General features: G+C 50.2%; 1 protein-coding gene across 1 annotated transcript in view; it reads left to right on the forward strand.

Moving 5' to 3' along the window:
* The first annotated feature begins 1,107 nt into the window (after window positions 1-1,107).
* LOC130113012 (protocadherin-10-like) overlaps window positions 1,108-15,208 on the forward strand; it is a 16,239-nt gene continuing 2,138 nt past the window's right edge. Inside the window, 5 exon segments of the mRNA XM_056280530.1 lie at window positions 1,108-3,434; window positions 3,436-3,658; window positions 5,336-5,394; window positions 6,084-6,190; window positions 10,999-11,063. Coding sequence (XP_056136505.1) covers window positions 1,108-3,434; window positions 3,436-3,658; window positions 5,336-5,394; window positions 6,084-6,190; window positions 10,999-11,063 — 2,781 coding nt within the window.

Below are 15,208 nucleotides of genomic sequence, written 5' to 3' on the forward strand. Positions count from 1 at the left end.
GCACCGTGTTTACTCGCGCAGGTCCTACACGGTTAAGACTCCAATAATGGACGTCACTGCCTCAACCCGTGTACCCCGCTTTCGTTTTAAAACCATCAGCCAGCTCAGCTCGGCATCCTGTCAAACAACAACATATCCTTTAATATCCATTAATGAGGCGCCGGGTACTGTTACCCACGCAAAGTCCCCAGATTTCAGCGGTCGCCCACAGCTCGTATGTTGGACGGGTCTTCACATCAGTGGATGTGTAAAACATTTAACATCCAAGCTATATAGCTGAGGCTGGGCCTGGGTGAGAGAGAGGGGGGAGAGAGAGAGGGGGGGCGAGGAGAGGCGAGGAGCGCAGCAGCGCTTTACTGGTTGTTTTATTCTAACGGGCCGATGTGTGTTCTGGCTGGCGTTGCTGAGCCCCAATCAGGTGCCATCACTGCGGCTGTTTGCGGATACTATTGGCTGGTTGGCGGAGGAGCTGAGCGCAAAATCAAGCCCGCTCCCCACAGTCGCCTTACAGGAGCCGAGCTGACAACATCATCCGCTTTCAGGCGCTTAGCCGCAGCGATTACATCCGCGCCGGGCGCGATCAGGAGAAAGTCCCATCATCCGTTATTCTTCATGTAAAAGTTGCGCTTGAGAGGTTGAGAGTACTGCAGGTTTCATTTTACTCTTGTTTTTTTTTAAAGGGGATTTCTGTTGTGTTTGTTCTTTCTCTCTGCTCGTGCGGGATTTCCTAATTGGTTTTGGGACTTTATATGAAAGGGCCGTCTGTTTCAGGACACAAGGAGTGTGGGGTTACGCGTCTTTGCTCTATCTGGCGATGTTTGCGTCGCCGCCAAAACTCTCAGACTAAATAGGGCAGAACCGACTCAGACGGTGGAGCCGGGATCAAATGGCTCGGTGTCTCACGACTGAAACGGTACAATGTTTTACTGACCCAAGGCAGAGGGGAGGATTTCCACAACTGGGCGGCCCTGTTGCTGTTGCTTTCGTTGCCTTTTTACGGACAGGGGACAGAGGAAATGCAAATTTCTGATAAAAAAACGGAATAATTTTTATCCCCCCCCCCCCCACCATCTCCAAGTGCACTTTAAAAGGTGGGGAGAAAAGGAGATGATTTGGTTCGTGCTCCTACTCTCCATCCTGGATGGAGCTGTCTCTCAGCTACATTATTCCGTTCCCGAGGAACAGGAGCCCGGCTCTGTCGTTGGGAATATCGCAGAGGATTTGGGACTGGACATTACCAAACTCTCCGCCCGCCGCTTCCAGACGGTGCCAAACTCGCGGACGCCCTATCTAGAGGTAAACCTGGAGAACGGCGCGCTCCTGGTGAAGGAAAAAATCGACCGGGAGGAGATCTGTAAGCAGACCACCCCGTGCCTCTTGCACCTGGAGGTGTTTCTGGAGAACCCGCTGGAGCTGTTTCGGGTGGAGATCGAAGTGATGGACATCAACGACAACCCGCCAAGTTTTCCCGAGTCGGACATTTCCGTGGAGATATCGGAGAGCGCCATTCCCGGCACGCGGTTCCCCATCGAGAACGCGTTCGACCCGGACGTGGGCACGAATGCGCTCAGCACCTACGCCATCACGAACAACAACTACTTCTACCTGGACGTGCAGACCCAAAGCGACGGGAACAAGTTCGCCGAGCTGGTGCTGGAGAAGCCGCTGGATCGGGAGCAGCAGGCGATGCACCGCTACGTGCTGACGGCGGTGGACGGGGGCGTCCCGCAGCGGACCGGCACGGCTCTCCTCGTCGTTAAAGTTTTGGACTCCAACGACAACGCGCCCACCTTCGACCAGTCCGTGTACAGCGTCAACCTGCGGGAAAACTCTCCCGTTGGCACGCTGGTCATCCAACTCAACGCCACAGATGTGGACGAGGGACAAAACGGAGAGATAGTGTATTCTTTCAGCAGCCACAACGCCCCGCGGATAAAGGACTTGTTCAATATTGACGCGAGGACGGGCAGGATAGAGGTGGCCGGCGAGGTGGACTACGAAGAGAGCAGTACGCATCAGATTTACGTGCAGGCGAAGGACCTGGGGGCCAATGCCGTGCCTGCGCATTGCAAAGTGCTGGTCAAGCTGGTGGACGTGAACGACAACACACCGGAGATCGGTTTCAGCACCGTCACCGAGTCCGTGAGCGAGCAGGACGCCCCGGGCACCGTCATAGCCCTGTTCAGCGTCTCCGACCGGGACTCCGGCGACAACGGGCAGATGAGCTGCGAGATACTGGGAGAAGTGCCCTTCAAACTCAAGTCGTCGTTCAAAAACTACTACACGATAGTGACGGACGGCCCGCTGGACCGAGAGAGCACGGACTCGTACACCATCACTGTGGTGGCCAAAGATAAAGGGCAGCCCTCGCTCGCCACCAGCAAATCCATTAAAGTGCACGTCTCGGATGAGAACGACAACGCTCCGCGTTTTAACCAGGCTGTGTATGATGTGTACGTGACCGAGAACAACGTGCCCGGTGCGTTCATTCACGCGGTGAGCGCCCTGGACCCTGACATAGGGCAGAACGCCCTCATTACCTATTCCATATTGGAGTGCGATATCCAGGGAATGTCAGTGGACACCTACGTGTCCATCAACCAAGACACCGGCTACCTTTACGCGCTGCGCTCCTTTGACTATGAACAGCTGAAGGAATTCAGCTTCATGGTCCAGGCGAAGGACTCGGGCACGGCCGAGCTCTTCTCCAACGCCACCGTGAACGTTATCATCGTAGATCAAAATGACAACCCCCCCACCGTGATCGCCCCCATTGGTAAGAACGGCACGGCCAAGGAGCACCTGCCGCGCTCCGCCGAGCCCGGCTACCTGGTGACGCGGATCATGGCTATGGACGCTGACGACGGCGAGAACGCGCGGCTGTCCTACAGCATCCTGCGGGGCAACGAGATGGCGATGTTCCGCATGGACTGGAGGACAGGAGAGTTGAGGACTGCCCGGAGGGTGTCCCCGAAACGGGACCCCCAGGGCTACTTCGACCTACTGATCGAGGTAAGGGACCACGGCCAGCCTCCTCTGTCCTCCTCAGCCAGCGTCAGCGTTCTTCTGGTGGACAGCGTGGTGGAGGGCCGCAGCGGCGACCGCGGTTCAGCCTCCAAGTCGAAGGAGACCTCGTTAGATCTCACCCTCATTCTCATCATAGCCCTGGGCTCCGTCTCCTTCATCTTCCTCCTGGCTATGATCGTGCTCGCCGTGCGGTGCCAGAAGGACAAGAAGCTGAACATGTACACCTGCCTGCTGGCCGGTGACTGCTGCCTGTGTTGCGGGGCGTGCTGCAGCCGCCAGGCGCGCGGCCGGAAGCAGAAGAAGCTGAGCAAGTCGGACATCATGCTGGTCCAGAGCGCGAACGTGACGTCAGGGGTCGGGCCCGTGGGGCAGGTGCCGGTGGAGGAGTCTGGGGTCGGCGGAGTGGGAGGGGGGCGGGGTTCGGCTCCACCACCACCAGAACCAGAACTCCTACTGCTACCAGGTGTGTCTGACTCCGGAATCCGCCAAGACGGACCTGATGTTCCTGAAGCCGTGCAGCCCGTCCCGCAGCAACGACACGGAGCACACCAATCCCTGCGGCGCCATAGTCACCGGTTACAGCGACCAGCAACCGGACATCATATCCAATGGCAGTATCCTCTCCAATGAGGTAAGAGGGGCCGGTGGCAGCTGATTTTTTCATTTTCTTTTTCATTCAATTGTAGAAGAGTGGTAAAAATGTTAGAAGAAAAAAAATGCTTAAATTGACCTTAATTAAAAGGAACATAACCCCCCCCCCAAAAAAAAACAAAAAACAAAAACAAACAAAAAAAACATCGCTGATAATCTCTATACGTGATGGTGTCAAGTGTCAAATATATTCTCCCTGCACCACAGTCAGGATATCTTGAATAGGACAACATAACACTCCATGCGCTAGATAGATAGATAGATAGACAGACACACACACACACACACACACGCACACACACGCACACGCACGCACGCACGGCAACGATTCGGTTACTTGTACTTGTTGAAGATATACAGAGCTTAACATGTTTCTCTGATTCCTATGTCTAAGCTGACCTCGGAATCACGTAGTAAGGGGGCGGACTGCGCGGCGGATGAGTCAGTCATGGTGCGCCATTACGCACAGCCCGATGGGTTTGAACGGCTGCTAGAGAGGCCAACGTAGACAGCAGCCTACAAAGCATAAACAAACGTATCCCAGCCATGTCACACACACACACACACACACACACACACACACACACACACACACAATCACACACACACACACACACACACACACACACACACACACACACACACACACACACACACACACACACACACACACACACACACACACACTTCCACTTTGCAATAATAAATAACAAAAGTCAATTCAAAGTCAGTAGTACAGCGCATCACACGCCAGTGCGTGAGAGAGAGAGCGTGTTGTGGCATAAGTAGATACGGCACGAATAACTAGTGCCTGCTGATAAGCAATATTGCCCCATGTGTTTGTGGTTGAAAATCACACCCCAGCCATGGCAGGCATGAATCAGTGCTTTCCAAAATGTCGATGCAATGACCGTGGACCTCCCCCCCCCAAAAAAAAAGGTCTGTATCCAGGCTTATCTTGGGTGGCTCCGGTTGGAACTAGTGGGTCCCATGCCCCCAGAAGACGCCCTGTAACCCAAACCATGGGCCTACTGTAGACGCACGTCTGCGCTAGATGTGCTTATTATTCCTCTAACTGCATCTTTTGCGCACTCTTTCAGGGCCAAAATCCCAGATAAGCGCACCGGTTTGTTCTCGGTGGTCTGTTCCACTCAAGGAGGTGTATAATTGAATCCCCGGGCTGATCAGCTTGTGGATACAGTGCAGAAGATTGAAAAGCAGTCATCCGGCGTGTTAGCCGCTATTAGCCTGCCCGGGTGTGTTAAGTATGCCGCGCACGCAATGGCACCGACAGCCTCGCGAACAAAGGTTGTTCAGTTTCAGCGCCAAGCGGCTCAATCATTTAAGCATTCAGTCTCCTCCCTCAGCCCGCTTTGCCCCCCCCCCCCAGCCCTTCACTGAGTGGCTACACTCAATAGTGCGCCCCGTATTCCGCCTCACAGCGCGCTCGCATGTTGGACGGCCATCCTTTCACTCAGGTCTTCTTTGGATTACCGTTAGGTCCAATCATATGCTGTGGACACAAAGGAGGCTCAAGACGTAGTAGGTAGGCCAACTGCAGACTCTCATCTCTTGAGCCTCCTTTGTTTCTCGCCCCCCCCCCCCGCCTAAATGACTATCTCTTCACGTGGCATGAAATGTGTGTTGTGCTTTTCAGACGAAACACCAGCGAACAGAGCTCAGCTATCTGGTAGACAGACCCAGACGTGTCAACAGGTAAGATGACATATCGGCCAAGCAGCATTACCCGAGCGCAATATCCTGTTAAGACACACATCCTTTTTTTCAGATAATGCCCAAACATCCGGTCACGCGCACAGAAAATGAGCCCATACTCACCAAAGGCATCCATACGACCCAGTGTGTTGCTCGGGAGCATGGTTTACAGATATCCCACATCATGCGTTGGCTCTGAATGGGCTTCGTCATTCCCAACATATCTGTAACGTTCATCCTCCATTTGGCACAAGTCCCGTGACTGATGGTGCAGTGCCTATTTAAAGCGCATAATGCGAATTTTATTACATGCCATGTTTAAACACTTGACGGCCCCCATGAACACATTAATGTGGTGTTGTCAGTTCCCACCCGCTTCTCTCTCTCCATCTCTCTCTCGCCCCCCCCTCTCTCTCTCTCTCTGTCTTTCTTCCATTTCATCACTTGTCCTTTTTCGAGGCTTCCTCGCTTCTTCTCTCCCTCAACCATCACCATCGCGCTCGCCCCCAATATTTTCATCTCAAGTCTTTTCTCTCTGCCCCTTCCATCCATTCTCCCGACACCACCAATCCTCTGCACCCCCCCCCCCCCGCGGTGTGTGTTTCACCTTGCCCCTCTCTCTGAACATGCATGGCCCCGGTCTTTAACGTCTGCGTGTCCTCCCTCTTGGCCTCTCCGCGGCGTTTCAGCTCGGCGTTTCAGGAGGCGGACATCGTCAGCTCCAAAGACAGCGGCCACGGTGACAGCGAGCAGGGCGACAGCGACCATGACGCCACGAACCGAGGCCACTCAGCTGGTGAGTCCCCGCAGCCACATAATCGCTCTTGTCATTCGGGTTTCTCTCCTCGCTCCACTGGCGTGTGTTTGGGAATGGGATAATGCTGGGATTGCCAGTGCGGACCGGTGGCTTTTAATTTCCTTAATTTGAGAGAGCGCAAAGGGGGCCGAGGCTGGGTCGCCCGTGCTGGCTGGCATGGACGCCGAATCGCCCAGAGGTGTTGATTGTATTTCACACGGAAGTGGATGGGGGAGAACTATTTGGGGAATTAAATCCTCCCCAACGCTCTCTCTCTCTCTCTCTCTCTCTCTCTCTCTCTCTCTCTCTCTCTCTCTCTCTCTCTCTCTCTCTCTCTCTCTCTCTCTCTCTCTCTCTCTCTCTCTCTCTCTCTCTCTCTCTCTCCTCTCTCTCTCTCTCTCTCTCTCTCTCTCTCACACACACACACACACACACACACACACACACACACACACACACACTTGGATGGGTGCTGTCTCACCCTTTGGTGATGCAAAGAAAACTGAGTGAGGAGAAGGTGGTAGGACGCAGCGTGAGTTAGTGGGGCAAATCAATAGGTGCGTTCAGCTGTGGGGAGAAGGGAGGAAACTAAAAGGATGATATAAAGAGATGAATTCAGGGTAAGCTATACGAGTCCCTTACCCTGGGTGGGTTGTTGCGAATATATAGCCAAGCAACAGACACCAGCTATATGATGACATATATGATCGATGGGATATATCTTGACAGGGTTAACAGGAGGGACTGCCCTACTTTTGTAGCACAATTGGGAAACAAACAATTGGCTTTACTCTCTAAATACCTCTGTCTTTCTGCAGAATCTGCACATGTGTGCGTGCACATGCACGCACACGCACACGCATGCGTCTCTGGGTCTCCCTATAAGACTCCCATGTCCTTTTAAGAATTCCATTAGGTTGGTACATCAATGTTGGGTCAGAAAAAAAAGAGGGCTGTACAAAATCTTATTTCATATCGAGTTGCCCTTTTCTTCCGAGAGATTGTTTCACGCAGCCCGTGTACTACCCCCCTGTCTAGACAGGAGCCAGTCAAATATCATATCAGCACCAGGAATACAAATGCTGATGATGTGGGTCGGTATCATACAGTAGGGGAGTATTTTTGGATCCGGCTTTATGGTCTTTGACATCGTTAATGTACTAAGCTAAACGGGAGGCCCGGTGCGAGGATGTGGCAGTCGCACCCTGAGCGATGCGGCCGGGAAGGTCACGCAGCACTGGAGGAGATCCAAGACTCCTCCCCTCCCCCCTTATTAGAGATCTAGAGTTGTTGGCTGAAGTACGTATCAACAAGGGGTGATTGGATATGCGGACTGACTTGGAATCTTGGACTCTCTCCATGGGAGGAGGATCTAGGATAACTTGAAGCAGCACATTTCAGATAAAGCCGGAACTGTTTGGAGAATCCCCCCCCTCCCCCGCATCGACAGACATTTCTGTCCGGAGACAGAGACGGATGGGGAAGATAATATATGACATGTGATAGCAGCTGTGAGCCGGAGACATAAATTCCATCACACTTCTTTTTTGTTTTTGGCCATGGCTTGGCAGTGCGGGAACAAAATAAAGCCCTCATGCCGCAACTTCATGATGGGAACGAGTTCTCACGTTGGTTTGAGAAGGCAACAGCTTACAGCTCCATAGGAGGCAATATCACAGGCCGGGTATTTTGGAAAGTGAAACATTTCAGCCTCAAAAGCTCCTGTAAACAAAGCCAGGCACCGTGTGCGTGTGTGTGCGCGCGCGCGCGCGTGTGTGGGCAGTTGTGTGAAAAGGAATACTATTGTCTGCGGTAATGGGCTTGCGTTGGTATATATATGTGTGTGTAAGTGTGTTGGAGCGCAAAAGGATAGCTGATCGTGTTTGCATTGAAAGGGGGGGCGGGGGTTCTCCTGTGAGACGGTGCTTTGGGAGGCTCAAATGAGATTCTGTTTAGTGGAAGAGAGTGGTCGGCAGCGCTTGGCCCTTGTCCAAGCACATTCTGCCTCCATATAGCCAACTTATACCAATTGAGTGTGTGCATGTGGTTTTATGTGCGGAGCGCGCGTACGTGCGTGCGTGTGTGGTGTGTGCGTAGTTGTATAAACATGCGTAATTCTCCTGGTTGCATGTGTTCAGATGTTAAATCGGCACCTGTGTATTGGTAAATTGACATAAGGACACGAGAGCCAAACATGTGGGTGTGTAGGCTACGACTATATATAGACCACGTGTGATTTTTGTTGGTATTCGTGCAACTAGGCACGTTCGAGTGAAAATATGAGCAAACGGGTGTATACATGTGAGCATGCATATGAATGCCCCTGCGCGCGCCCGCGCGCTCGCGCGCATGCCTGTTTCGGTGGCTGAACAATACTCTGATTCACACATACACACTCGTCCTGGGTTTGCAGCGGGGTCTCATCCTTCATTCTGTCTCCCCTGCACGTTAGCTCTCTGCAACACTTGGCTGATCAGCATTCCCTCCCAGAACCTTTGCATAGCAATTATCAAAGGAGGGTTAGACGCCAGGATTCCTCATGGGACCAGACGGCGCACTCGCCTTTTCCTGGTGCACCTCAGAATATTTCAAATCAAGGGGAAAGCCATTTCTAGCTGGCACATCATCAACTACACCTGTCGTTGCTTCCCGCTTGACCCGCTTGCCTGATACTTTAGAAAATACGTCTCCGAATATGGTTCTAAATCAATAGGACACCGTCAGAGGGAGTGGGATCACTGCATGCCTTGAAGGAGTAGATGTATGGCTCTTTTTTTTCCCCCAACAGTGCTACAAAGGAGCCAAGCCCGATCTGAACCTTTAAGCCTAAATCAACATGATCGTGGGCCATCCTATTCATTAACTGGGTGAGCCACATGGGTATTCAAGGATGGCCGCCTTTTCAAAAAAAAAAGAAAAAAGAAAAAAGACAAATCCACAGTGAGACACCATTGTGTCAGAACTCTGAAATGCAATCGAGTGAATAGCCATCCTACCTCCCTGCACTTAAACAGTTTTAGGTAATTTGATGAAAATCAGATATGCTTTTACTCGTGATTCCACTTGTCACCCTAATGAAGGGTGGCAGCTGGAGTGCGAGAGCAAAACAAAAGGTGACAGAACGATGACAGAGATAGAGGGGGAAAGAGTATGAAATATTCATCGCTGAAAAGACTGGGAGCCTTTGAAACTTGGAGGAGATATGGAGGGCCTGTGCGTTGGGTGGGGTGGGGGTGTTGAGTGCCTTTGCTTAGGCATAATTCCTATCACGGCATTTGTTTTGGAGCAAATAACAGCCTTGACAAATGGGACAATTAAATAACCGTGGCAATGGTGTATTAGATGGCTGATTATGAATTAGTGGCAGGCAGTGTGTTTTGCCACATCAGTGAGCTGTCAGAGGAATTGACCACGTAGACTGATGATAGCCCCGCCCCCCCTGGGGGGTCCGAGCCAGTGGCGTCACTGCAGCGTAGTGACCAGTGAGTATCGATACATAACCGATACATGTCGATAGACTGGTAGTGTTAGAAAGCTGGTCACATTTGCGGCGTCTTTGTAACGCCTTTTGAAGGACTACTGGCGTGGCTGGCGATTTCTGTTGGTGTCTCTCATCGCTCGGTTTGTTTAATCGCCGCATGATTTCTAAACTCTTTGGGGGAGGTGAAGTATGCTCACTTAGACTGAACAAATGCCGCGTTAAGATGGATTTCATTCGAATCTTTGTGTTTGTAATTTTGATTTGTCAACAGAGAAGTTTCTTTCTTACTTTTTTTTTTAATGGAGCATTTGAATAGAGTTTTGTTCCACGTAGGACTGATAGAAAGTGAAGTGGTCCCAACCCTGAGGCAGAATAGCAGCACAAGTCCCCCCCCCCTCCCGCACTAACAACTGGTATGAATAGGCATTGAATTAGACGAGGAATCAAAGTTAGTGAGTGAGCGAAAAAAGGTGGATTCTCATTCCCTTAGACAAAGCTTGGGTTGTTTATTACTGGAGGGAGACATGAGCCAATAATGCCGGTGTAAATCTCTTGCAAAACCTTGGCAGACGTAAACAGATTTTGGCTGCTAGGAACATACATAACAATCATCTTGGAAAAAGGACTGAAATGAATAGCAAATCGCTCGCTGCCAATCTTTGTAAAAACCAAACTTTCCACACAGCGGGCATCGACTGCTGTCACGAATTAACCAAAGTACGATCAAATCCATCATCTGGGGCCTTAGCGGGACTGTTACCGATATGTAATTCATTTCACCGTGAACTAACGGCACAAACTATTGATTTTAATACGGCGGAATACTTTTATTCCCAAATCAAGCACCTGGAGCACACTAATAAATACAACCACTACTAGACCTGGCCGATTAAACGATAGCCATATGTACCTGTGATAGACGTTTCATCAATAGCAATTAGAAAATTGATCGATAAAAATTTGGATGGTTTCACTTAAATCCGTTACCGCCATGAGCGCGCGTAACAGATACGCACGAGCCCCCCGCTCATAAACAGCTAATCATATCCCTTGATAATGGAGCGTGCTACGAGTGACACACAAACAGCCAATCGTTTAACGGGTGTGCGGTTCGGTTGCACCATCGACATTTGACACAACGGAAACAGCGAGAAGCGAGGAAACGGGACGGCTGCTGTCGGTGAGGAGGCTGTTTATGAGACAGTGAGCTCGCCAGTGTGGCGTTTTTTTGGTTAAATCTCTTTTTTTTTCCTGGTCTTTATTAAAAATTATCAATACATATTGATATTGACTGAAGTGAAACATTGTATCGCGATGCATTTTCCAGCGGTGTCCCTCAGCCCCTCCTCCCGCCTCCGGGCCCTATTCATCAGCCACAGCGCTGCACTCGGAGTAAGTCAAGTTGGCGGCACAATGACGTGTTTTTCAGTGAATCCCCTTTCAGCGTTCACGTTTGGTCAGACCAAGGCCGCAGTCCGAGGTTAATATCACTCCATTCAAACAGATATCAGTAGCAAGAGCTGCTCCTTTCAGCTGTACGAACAAATAAAGGACGGACAAGAACGACATAAACACAGATGCCAGTCAAAGGAAATGACTTAGGTTAGATCAACTTCCCAGCCTGGCTGCGATGTAGCACGAGTGGAAATTGAAATGTTCTGTTAGAGAGTGGGGGGGGGGATCCCTCTATTTAACAATCCCTCTATTTCTGCTTCACGGACCCCCCCACCCCCACCCCCAGCTCTGAATTCCTCCTACTTGACTCCTGCTCACACACTACTAGCATATACGTATGTGTATGCATACGTACCGTTGCCCTGTTGCATATGGCTGTGTGTAATAGTGTAGTGAATCAGGGGGCAGCCGGGACGCTCGCACTACAGGCGACTACGGTAACCAGTCGACTCAAGGGTGCGACCCGTTAGCCGTTAGCCAAGGGCTAGCGAGTCTAGTCATCCGTGGCCTTTACACTATGTTCTGCATCACTGTGTTGTTTCGCGATAGTATGTGTGTGTGTGTGTGTGTGGGGGGGGGGGGGGGTCTGCTGCTGTTGTCCATGTATGTATTGTGCTACAGAGTTTTTTTTTTTACATATTGTACCGAAAACATAGTCCACCGGCCTTGGTCATGTGGCTAATAAACAATCTATCTATAAACAATTTATTTGTCCTCACTGCACACAGTATGGTAGGAGCCATCTTCCTCTGTTTTAGCTCTGGGAGGTCCCTGGTTTACTCATCATCGTCCCACTGGCCAAGTTGCAGGGGGGGGGGGGCAGCAACACTACTACACGGCTATTCTGAGTCGCTGTCCAAATATTGACATTTCATGTCTGCATCCTCTCAGGAGCGGTCCAGGATAAGATGGATAACAGTGGTACGGATGGAAGACACTCCTCCTGAGGAATAAGTCTGTGAATGCGCTTTAGAGAGACTGAGCTGAAGGAAGCTGCAGAGAGAGAGAGGGGGGGGGGACATTTAGATAAAAGAGAGAAAGTAAGAGATGGATAGAGACAAACATGCCATCTGACGCCTTTTATTGTGAACTTCGGGGTTGTTTTTTTTTTCATTTGGTGTAAAGTGTGTTGAGTCATTTGTGTGGTAGTGTGATAATACACTTTAAATAAACTTGACTATAACTCGACTTAAGAGAGAGAGAGAGAGAGAGAGAGAGAGAGAGAGAGAGAGAGAGAGAGAGAGAGAGAGAGAGAGAGAGAGAGAGAGAGAGGAGAATTTGGAAAGCACACTTGAGCACAGGAGATCCATCTAACTGAATTCAGAAATGCAGCGCATGTTGTCCTATCCAGGATTTGTTTTCCTCCTTCTCCATGCTCCCACTCGCTGGGTGCATGTCAGGCAATGCAATTAGTCAAATCATGCTGGCTTGGGATTCCACCAACAGGCACAGATGTAATGAAAAAGGAGGGAGGAAAAAAAACAAGAATAGAAGTGCTGATTGCTTATTAGCAAGTAGATTGTTTGTGTTGTGTGCCAGTGTTGCCATCTCCGTGTGGGTGTGTGTGTGTGTGTGTGGGGGGGCTGCCTGATGAGGTCACACTGAGAGATAGGGCTTCTGGCGGAGCCTGTCATTGCCAGGCATTGTGGTTCTCGTTTGTCTCCTGCCCTTAGGAAGTAAAGGTGCTTCATGGAGAGCAACAGCCATTGGTGCTATGTGTTTATGTGTGTTTCTTTGGTTGTATGTGTGTGCACTTACATATCTCTGAGTGGGAGAGTATATTTCTTTCTGGCATATATATATGTGTGTGTGTGTGTGTGTGTGTGTGTGTGTGCTTACACGTGGATGTGGATGAGCAGTAAGAGAGACTCACAAGCAATAGCACATGACTTTCATAGCCACCTATTCATTGTAGCCTAACGAGTGAGTTTGGTAGGCACTTTATACATAGCCACTTCCGTGGGTTAAAAAAAAACTGTAACGCCTTAAAAGAAATATGGACGTGACCTCCACATAGCTTTGTAAAAGGACGAGTGTGTGTCCGTATACGTGTAGGGTTTTGTGTATGTTTATGTGGGTGTGCGTGTGCTTATATATGCTAGACCCATTACTGCCTGTGTCTGCTTTCGCACCTGTGCCTTTCTGCTTTGTTTGCTGGTTTACTTAGATGTGTGTCTAAGGATCCATGTGCGGATGCACATAATACATTTATGATTTGTCGCATGCTCGGTGTGTGTTGTGTGTTTTTTTCTGTGTACATATGCTGCACGCTGATGTGCATGTGCTTATATTGCAGTGTGGGCGCTCCATTATATAGGAACAGTTGAGTTATCTGCAGAATAGATTCATGTAGTACACTCTTTGATGTGAAGCCCTCTCAGACAGAGGGAATTACAGATACCCCCCCCCCACCCACCCACCGTCTCTCTCCCTCTCTGCTATACATCTATTTCCCCCTTTTACCCTCAGCTGCTCATCTCCTTCTTTGATCATGCCATTCTGATGCTCCCACATTGTTCCGGATCCTTTGGAGAAAAAAAAGAAAAAAAACTAGGAAAAGTGCAAATCCGATCTGCACACAACTGGAATGGCTGGAGGGTCTCATTATTATGATGACTCTTTTCCTCTCCTTGTGTTTTTCTTCCCCCTCTTGCTTTTTTTCCCTCCAAATACTCCCCCCTCTTTATTCTCTCTAAGAGAGCTTAATTAACCTAACTAGTACCCCCTTTCATACTTGCGTTGCTTTGTGTGTGTCTGAGTGTGTGTCTGAGTGTATGTGCGCATGCGTTCGTGACTGAATGTTGTATTTCATTATATCATTTACAATGGTAATTTCTTTTCCTGATCCAGCGTTCTGCTTTTTTGGCAACAGTCCAATGCCAGTTCTGCAGCTTGTCGGTTCGTGTGGGCCTGGTTGACTAAGCCCGGGCCACGCTGTCCGGCTGAGCCGCGCGTGTGCGCTGCGGAGCCGCTCGCCGTCCGCCGCCCATGTTAACAGGTTAGAGCGGCTCCGCAGCCTGCGTGAGCAGCGCGGCTCAGGCGCAGGTTAAGCCGCGCTGCAGCGATGCGCATCTAGACGATAGATTTGACGCCTGTTTTTCTTTGCGTGGTGCGTTCAGCAAAAAAAATAGATGGTGAAAATGACCTGTTTATAGTCACAACAGCAACATTACATTACGTTACACAACTGACATATTTTATTTCTAATTTCCCCCCTTTTCTCCACAGTTATATCCGGCCTATTACCCCCACTTTTCCAAGCTGTGCCCGTCGCTGCTCCACCCCCCCTGTCGATCCAGGGAGGGCTGCAGGCTACCACATGCCTCCTCCGATACATGTGGAGTTGCCAGCTGCTTCTTTTCACCTGACAGTGAGGAGTTTAACCAAGGGGACGTAGCGCGTGGGAGGATCACGCTATTCCCCCCCCAGTTCCCCCTCCCCCCCAAACAAGTGCCCTGACTGACCAGAGGAGGCCCTAGTGCAGCGACCAGGACACATACCCACATCCGGCCCCCCACCCGCAGGCATGGCCAATTATGTTTTTAGGAGCGCCCGACCAAGCCGGAGGTAACATGGGGATTCGAACCGGCGATCCCCGTGTTGGTAGGCAATGGAATAGACCGCTACGCTACCCGGACGCCCCTGACACCTTTCACTATAGTTTCAGTGTCTATATCATCAGAATATGTCACAGACATTAAAAGAATACAATGTTTTTAACCATTTTAAGAACTGCATGTTAGGAAAAAGTGGGGGCCATATGTGTACCATATAGTCATAGCAGAAGCCCCATGTGGGCTATGTAAATTAGTTAGCAGAATATTAGGGATCGTGTGTAGATGGCAACCCTAGATTTGCAAATTTGCAAAACTCGCGGGCTTTTTTTTACACGTTGCTTCTTCATTGTGCCCGTTTTTTTCGTTGTATACCTATACCTACACCCCATCCCAACCCTTCTCTAACCTTTGCCATGCACCTTAAACCTTTATGCTGACCTGCTTTTGTTAGACACCCACAAAAAAATCATCCATTATCTGTCACTGTCGAGCGCTATGCTGAATCACATTCACATCTGGGAAAGT

Source organism: Lampris incognitus, chromosome 5, assembly GCF_029633865.1.
Source record: "Lampris incognitus isolate fLamInc1 chromosome 5, fLamInc1.hap2, whole genome shotgun sequence".
In the NCBI taxonomy this organism is placed as follows: Eukaryota; Metazoa; Chordata; class Actinopteri; order Lampriformes; family Lampridae; genus Lampris; species Lampris incognitus.